Here is an 8,550-nt window from a genome sequence, read left to right on the forward strand (position 1 = left end):
AGGAAAATCATTTAGTTACAACAGATGAAGCACAAGCTAGGTATAAACTTTAAATGTACTTCATATCATGTGGGTGGTATTTGTGAAGTTCAAGTTAGACATCATTGCTATCAAGTCGTGTTTCTGACAAAGGGGAATGGTTTAAAACTGAAAGAGGGTACTGTGAGGGTGGCGAGACACTGGAACAGGTTGCCCAGGGAAGCTGTGGATGCCCCCTCCCTGGAAGTGTTCAAGACCAGGTTGGATGGGGCTTTGAGGAACCTGGTCTAGTGGGAGGTGTCCCTGCTGATGCAGGGGGGGTGGAACTAGATGATCTTTAAGGTTCCTTCTAACCCTAACCGTTCTATGATTCTATATTTTTTTCTCATATGCTGCTAAAAAAATGGAAAGGAAGCTTCAAGAATAGCAATGGGCTTTATTGTTCTGGTGAAAGTAGCATTGGGCAAATCATTATGAGCATTACAGACCAAATAATAGCCTAATTTAAACACCATAGCCATCTGTACTGGTTACTAAAAAAAATGTTTTTACTGCTTGTGTCAATTTCAAGAAAAAACAAAGGTGTCTTGAGACTGATCATGTTCAGTCCATTTTGTTTTTTCAGAGACCTAATTTCTCAGACTTACATTTATTCAGCCTTGGTTTAGCATTATTTACTGTTTGGTTTCAAAAGCAGCTATCCTCACATTTGCTGTGACCCCAATGTCTAATTCAGGACAATTAGCAAGTAATAAAAAACATCTAGAGCGTGCAAATGAACTGCAGGAGAGAAAAACAGCACAAGCTATAGCTTAATGTTTAATTCTTGCAAATTCAATTACATTTTTCCCTGTAGCAGGCTATGTTCTATTGAATAAGGTGCCCCACATGCTTATGAGTAATAGTTTACCCAGTGTCTTCTTTATCTGAAGGCCAGAGAGAAGATGCTGCTCGTCGTTTTCTTTCTTTACCGTATTCAGAGGTAGTTATGAAAGCAGGGACTGAGGAAGAAAACAGTTACAGTAAGGCAGCAAGACACAGTTGAGTCATATTTCAATTCCTGTAACAGTGGGTGAATGAATCAGGAGCTTGTGGATGGTGATGCTGACTGACTTGAAAAACTGATAAAATGTTGGCAACATCAGACCTCAACTCCATTCCTTACAGCTAATCTCTCTACTTACTCAGAAGAAATACATTTAGAAATCCATGCCATCTAGTTAGTGAGGAAACAGGATGTTATTTTTATATATATACGATAGATATAACAATAGAAACTAAGGTTTTAAATTGTATTTTTAACCAGCTAGCTGCAGATTTATTTTTTATGTTTACTGACATCAGTAAAATTTATGAAAGCTCTGATGGGCACAATGTACAGATAAAGCAAAGGGAGGATACCGTGTTCATGGCCGCAGTCCTCTCCCTGGTAAGTCAGGTATTCCAGGCAGCCAGCCTTCTCCTCCACAGCAGGACAAGGCTCTCCACCGTTTTTCGGTTCCTGTTGTACGTAGCGCCTGCGTATCCGCAGATTTGGTTGACACTGTTCTGCACAGCCACTCCAGTGACTCCACTCCCCCACAACGCATGGAAGAGCTGCAAAGCAGTATTAAAACATTACTAGTAGTCAAAGCAAGGCTTCTGTTTTATCCTAATTACTTTCAGAAGCTTGAGTAATAAGACTGTGTCTGGTTTTTTCTTTCTTGCATACTTTTATTTATTGGGTTTTAAATGCTCTTCTAGGAGTTTGCATCTTCAGATTTAGCATTCAAACCTGGCTGCAGTGCTTGCCTCCCTGTTCCATCCCTTGTCCAGAAAGAAAGCTCCTCATGGAAACCTTTGACTACAGCTGTGGGGTTCTTCCGTACCCTCTTCTGAAGCATTAGCTGGTGAAGGACACCAGCTCATGGATTATCGAGACCAGTGAATGGTCTAACCTATTTTGGCAGTTCCTACACCACCAGATTTTCTTTAGAGACCAAAAAAATAAAGTAGCAGAAATCAGAAAGCCTTTCAGCCTTCTTCGTTCCCCTCAGACTGATTCCTAACCCTTTTTGCTTCAACACTGAAGGAAGTTACACTGCCACAGCTTTGCACAGGACATCCTGCTCCACAGTCCTCACTGCAAAGACAATTTTTGGTTACAATTTTGGCTTTGTTTAGTCTCACAACAAGGGATGTGTGTAGAGCTGTGTTTCTGTGTCTTTATAGCTTCTGATACAGATAAAGCTTTACAACAATGCAGATCTTTAAACATACTAGATAAAATGAAAAAATGTAATTTAAAGTCCTGGTCCTGCCCATTCCCATCTACAAAATATTCCACTGGACTTTTAGTTTTCATGGATCACAAACTTCCTCTGAACTCAACTAAAACATTCTGGGGAAAGTGCAATTATTTTGAGAGTAACCTTTGATTCATTAGAAACTGAATTTCCCTCAGGCAGAGAGGATCAATAGCACAGGTACCATACACTAGTACCTTTGGTTTATCCTAACCCAGACTAATACTCAGGTGCAAATAACTTGCCCCTTTATCTATTAAATGAATATATATTAGGTGAGGGTCTCAAAGGTATCAGATGAAGAAAGAGAAATCCTTTGTTTTGTATTCTGTGGTATTTTTCTGGTAAAGGTTGAAACCTTTAGCCATGGCCTTTGACACCTTGTTTTATTAACATGCAAGTTCTTTAGAAAAAAACCTAAATCGTCAAGAATGAGCCCTTATTTTGTGTTTGTCACTTTTTGTAACCTTTCCAGGAGAGATGTAAATTATAGACTATAAACATCTATTGTCTTGAAACTCAGAAATTCTCAGTTCTACCATATCTGCTATCCACTGGCCACTTCCTTCCTTGTTTTATTCCCTACAGTGCATCTAACTGGTATGTTCCTTGTAGTTCTCATGTTAAGCATAAGCATTTTTCTGATCTGCAATTATCCCTTCTCTTGCATTCCTCATTCATACTCTGCCAGGTATCTTCCAGGTAGATACAAACAATCTACACTGGAAGAAAAGGTTTTGCAGCTGGATTCCTAGAATACAGAAACAGAGGATGGACACATTATCTCTGAGCAGAAAGATATATAACACACAGCTCTTCACTTCATTTGTCCATTAACACAGTACACAATAGGAAAAAAAAACAACTATTTCACATCTCCATGAAACTGAACTTTCCTCAGCCTCATCTACAGGAGCACCAAGCCTCAGGTTTTGAAAACTGTGTGGCCTAACAATTTCACAGCTCTTCAAAACTGAGTGTTGACCCCTACGAGGTCATGAGGATGATCTCTGGGTGCTTAGTGATGGAACAAACACAACCCCTCCAACAAGGAACTTCAGCCTCAGCAGGCAGAGCAGTGAAAGAACAGGTAAAAAAAAATGGCTCACACATAGGTATCCATCAAGAGGAATAATCATTTCCTTTCATGAATAGTCTTCAAGCTGTGGTCTGCAAGGACATTTTATTTGATTAGTGGTCCATTCCCCACCAGCATCTTCTCCTGGAGGCCACCTGGCAGGTGTTCTTGGTTGAGTAGCCACATTTGTCTGGGCCACCTCCCCTCTCTACAGCTTTGTGTCTAGGGAGAATGTCCTCTGCCTGGACACAAGCGGCAGGACTGTCCTTCCCATGCACTCATGGTTTGCTGCTGGGGAAGCAGAGAATGGCCACGTCTGCAGCTGTCCTTCACCAAAAAATGAGACATGCAATCAAAGCACTGCAGCACTTTATCTGCTTTTAGTCCTTGATGGGTTTGCTTTTTCAGTAATGTTATAATTAATGTAATGTAATTGAAATACTAGCACATTATGTCTTACAAAAAAAAAAAAAGGTAAATGAAGCTCTTCCTCTTCCCATGGATGCTGTTTTCCATTAGCTTGTAATGGAAGATACAAGGTTTTGACTTTTTTGTTGTTGTTGTTCTGTATTTCCTGATTACAATTTAAATCCACAGGAAGTTTCATAGCATAGCCACTAATTAAGTATTTGTATCAATGTTGAAGAAAAGTGATGGGACCAAACTAGTCTTTCAGGAAAATACTTTTTGCCCTCTAGGATTCTGCCAGTACAAGACATTGCGACTAAAATGTGACAACTTCTTTGTATTTGTAGCACTTCATAAGACAGAAATTGCTGGGTTTGCTCTGTCACTATATCTCTAAGGTCTTGGAGCACTGCAGACATCATAAAGCAGATAAAACCCCTGGCAGATGTCCTTACCACACTATTACAATTCTCCTCCTTTCCTCTCACTGTGCACCTGTTCTGACCAAACTTGCTCACTTTTGAGTGGCCCAACAGCACCAGGCATACAAGTGGGCAATGATGCTACATCCCACGCCCTAAGGAACTCCAGTGTAACAGAACCACAGAGCAGCCCTGGGCATTGGGTCACTGACTTCCCATCGTGCTTACCAGTTAGCATTTTCTTGCATTTTCTTCTACCTAAACACATCTTCCCAGACAGCTCCTGGGTATGATTTGTAGAACAGCACTGGAAAACAGCACTGAAAAAGCACATGGTTTGACACTGCACCACCAGGCACTGCCTTCAGACTCGTCAAGGCATCCAGGGGACATGACACAATCTCTGTGAAGTGGTGGCTGTGAAGGCACCGCTCTAATATGCTGCAGCACAAACCTCAAACATTCGTTTCAAGCATTTTGAACTAGAAAAAAAGAAAACCAGTAATAGCAAAGATGTCTTAGATCCCACCATGGGATAGCCAGGACAAGTGCTAAATGCAGTATGAACATCAAAGTCTTTCCAGCCTGGCTGCAGGGCCAGAAAAGAAGTTCTTGGCCCCACTTAATTTAATAATACAGGCATAGACATCAATGCCTGATCACACATCTTAGTTCCGCCTGAAGTACCCAAAAGACAGAAAATGTCATCTAGACCAGTTTCCTTATCTGTTGACTCTCTTCCAAGTTGGCTGTATGACTGACCTGCAGAAGTAAGAATTTCTACATTTAAATTTAAATCTCCTGTTAGCACCTTGATATGCAGACAACATAATGTCTAACCTCACATTTTCCATACAGAAAACTCCCCAAGAGACAGCAGCTGCACACAAATTGAAGCGATTACTTCACATCTTACTGGAACTAAACCAAACTGACAGTTAAATATTGGTCATCTGCAGAAATACATGGCAATTTTATGGTCATCAAGACTTAAGACAAGAAGTATGAATTGCCTTAGTCATGTGGAATAATAAGAATATTGGCTTCCTAGAATGGAATTTAGCTAGTGGGATAATAATGTCGCTCTTGCAGTCAATACCCAGTGACTATTAAGGGACAGTGCAACAGTTTTGTGCCTCATTGGAAAGATGTCAAATTCCCCAGTAGGACAGAGAACGGGTCTCAGAGCTGACATAAAGGGAATGGTGCCATCTCTTGAAATACAAAAAGAAGTATTAGGGACCCATAGCTACATCTTCATGGTCTCTGCCTATGTTGCTCTCAGTCCAGATTATTTAACACAATGATAGTAGATGACAATTCATTGAAACAATGAGAAGGATGCAAGTCAAAGGAACCTGAAGAACAGGATTTGTACACAGGTACATACCAAAATGTGGAAGCTAATGAGACACTTGGAATAAATACACAGAATAATACACAAAAATACACAGAAAAATTACATTGTTATCCTATGAAACACAACTTGAGTGGTCAGAACTATTTTTTTTTCCATTTACAGGAATGTGAATCATAGATTTCTGAGTCACACTACTTTATTTTTTTTTCCATCCCTGAAAAAAGAGGATTACAGTATCTTCACTGAATTACTGCATAATGTATGTTGTAATGTATAAGGATCTGCAGATTTGTTCAGAGTAAACACTTCTATTCAAATGACAAAGTCATCCTTTTTCCAGGCTTCCTCACTGTACAGTAGTTTCTATTTAAAATGTTCTCTATGTACAAAAATATTCTTAATTGTTAGAACTATAAGGACATTTATTTTTAAAGATCTGTAGGGATTTTTTTTTAAAAAAACAACACCTTAGACTTACCACTGAGACATCTTTTCATGAAGTGCCAGAGCTACTGTGATTGTCAGGCAGGACAGAATTTAACCATGGCATTAACAGCTTTAGGACACCTCTCCTTTCAGCGGTTTCTGTTATATTGGAGTATTGCACTCTATATGCTCTCTATATGTACTCTAGGGGATCCTGCTCTGGCAGGGGGGTTGGACTAGATGATCTTTTGAGGTCCCTTCCAACCCCTAAGATTCTGTGATTCTGTGACTGTTTTCATATTATTCCTAACACATTTCTTGATTACATATACTTGAGGTACTTTGCAAGTTCCCCAAATGCTTAGATCTGTTAAATATTTATAAAAGGATGAAATATCATTTAAGTTGGTGCTGAAATAATGAGTGGTGAACAGGATGTACCACCAGAACCATTGGTCACCTTCCTTAACATCTGTCATCAATTTTAGAACTCTACATTCAAAAGTATTTCAGAGTGAATCGTGCAATAAACACCCTTGATGTCATTAAACACATGGGCAGAATTTAGAAACATTCAATAGTGAGACCTCAACATCCAAAAGGAACAACACCAACTTTAAAAACTGCCATCTAAGTTGATACAAACTCCCACTGGAACCATTTAGAATTTCTACTTATGCAAAATATGGCTGCTTGCATATAGAAAGTACATATATCTTTTGCCTTCAAAAGAATGACTTCTTGTGATGCATTTTGTAGCTTTTGGATGTATGAGCTATCGGACCACCTTGCCTGCCAGGCTGCCAAAGTCCTGTCCTCCCGTGCTACACCCATGCAAAATGTTCTGCTCTCTTTGCTTGCACTAACATTGGTGCTCACACAACTGGGTAATGAGGCACTGCAGGGAGGCAAACCAGGCAGAAATGGGCAATATAGGAAACAGAAACAGGGTTTAGCTCCCTGCTGGGCCACCATAGACTGTCAAATTCCAGCTCTGGTGCAGGAGACACAGACAGAGAGACACTTCACTAAAATTCCACCTTTCTGCCTGGATCGAGCACCCCCAAAGTCCACCAGGGTACAGGCCAGACAGCACAAACATATCATGCCTTTCCAGGCAACTACCACTGAGCCTGAGACCAAGAATACTGTCTTGATAACAGTAACGCATCATCAGGTGCCAGAAGTCACTGTAAGAAAAGTGTCTAAAAACAGAACTTTTCAAGCACGAATTTGGTCTTCTTTTTGAAGAGCACAGACATTTTTATCAGATTACAACTCTGTTTTAATGCTAATGCTATGTGCCTTTATTAGCTGTCTCCTGTTGAATATTAAAAAAAATAAAATTATTTACTGAAGGGTCAGTAGGCTGTAATGATATGACAAGCAAGCATCTTGTCCATTCTCCCTCTCTTGATTTTCCTGAACGAACAATAAATATATTTAAAAATGCTAACTTTAAAGATTCTGCCTCCTGTCAGACATCGTGGTGCATGGTTTTTTTCCCATCTGTTCTTCTGGAGAGATTATTTAGCAGTCAGAGAACTGACAGTGTTTGCTCTGGAGACCTTGGGTCAGAGTTCTGCTCTGCTGAATGTTTCTGTGCAGCTTTACAGTTCCTAGGACAGGTCCACGCCTTCTGACAGACATACCCCCCCATTCCCAAACCAGGCAAGCGCAAGCCAACTTGGGTCCCAAAGCTATGTGGCTATGTCAGCACGGCGCTGAGCCTGCTAAATACACCCTCATTAGCAGGACTGTGCAGTGGGGACTCATGGCTTTTTGGCTGTAGGCTGGCCTGCATCCAGGCAGCTGGGATGAGGCCGAGTGCTAGTACCTGTAAAGCAAGGCCAGCGTCCCACATCACAGACAAGAGGGAGGGGGACAAACTGTGAAGAGCGCAATGGGTAGAAATACCACAACGAGAGGGAGTGTCAACACTTTCAAGGCTGCTGGGTCCAGTTTGGTAGAACCAGGCCACTTTCCCCTCCTTGCACTGCTCTCTGCCTTCCCCTGCATCTCGGCAGAGGACCCTCTCACTCATTCCCCTATGCTCATTTTGAAGTCCTTGCCCTCACCATGGATCCTTGCTGATTCCTGCCCCTAGAAATGAGGACAAAACCTCAGCCCGGCGATGTACCAAAGTATTTCACTGATATTAGGCAAGACGCGAGGAACCAGCTCAGAGACACAGACAGTACTAAATTAATCTCCCTGTTGTGTCTGTAATCCTACATTCCCAGAGTGATTGATGTGCATTTGGGACAAGCGTGAGTGAAAAGTAAGTAACAACACGTTTTAGAGGGAAAATAACTGCAGACAGGCAAACCTGATCCAGAAACCTAGCGAATGCCTAGTGTGGGGAAAGCTGCTCCTCTTCCCACTCCCGTGCCTGCTGCTCCCCTCACACAGCCCCAGCCTGGTGCCTCTTCATGCCCTCGCACCCAGGATGGTGACACCCGGGCAGAATTCGGCCTTGCAGGACCCCCTCAAACCCCAGGAAAGCCTCCAGCCTGCAAAGCACCGGCAACCAGCCGGCGAACTACACCTGAAGAAAGGTCCAGGGGTGCCCAGGGGATCAGCCTGCCCCCC

The 8,550-nt window shown here is 41.7% G+C and overlaps 1 protein-coding gene across 1 annotated transcript in view; it reads right to left on the reverse strand.

The window, feature by feature from the left end:
• SBSPON (somatomedin B and thrombospondin, type 1 domain containing) overlaps positions 1 to 8,002 on the reverse strand; it is a 9,592-nt gene extending 1,590 nt beyond the window's left edge. Inside the window, exons 1-3 of the mRNA XM_009995606.1 lie at positions 7,876 to 8,002; positions 1,381 to 1,575; positions 890 to 980 (exon numbers count right to left, since the gene is read on the reverse strand). Of these exons, the coding sequence (XP_009993908.1) occupies positions 890 to 980; positions 1,381 to 1,575; positions 7,876 to 8,002 (413 nt within the window). The remainder of the gene's footprint in view (positions 1 to 889; positions 981 to 1,380; positions 1,576 to 7,875) is intronic.
• Between the last annotated feature and the right edge of the window lie 548 nt (positions 8,003 to 8,550).

Source organism: Chaetura pelagica, unplaced genomic scaffold (assembly GCF_000747805.2).
Source record: "Chaetura pelagica isolate M959 unplaced genomic scaffold, ChaPel_1.0 scaffold83, whole genome shotgun sequence".
NCBI classification, from domain to species: domain Eukaryota; kingdom Metazoa; phylum Chordata; class Aves; order Apodiformes; family Apodidae; genus Chaetura; species Chaetura pelagica.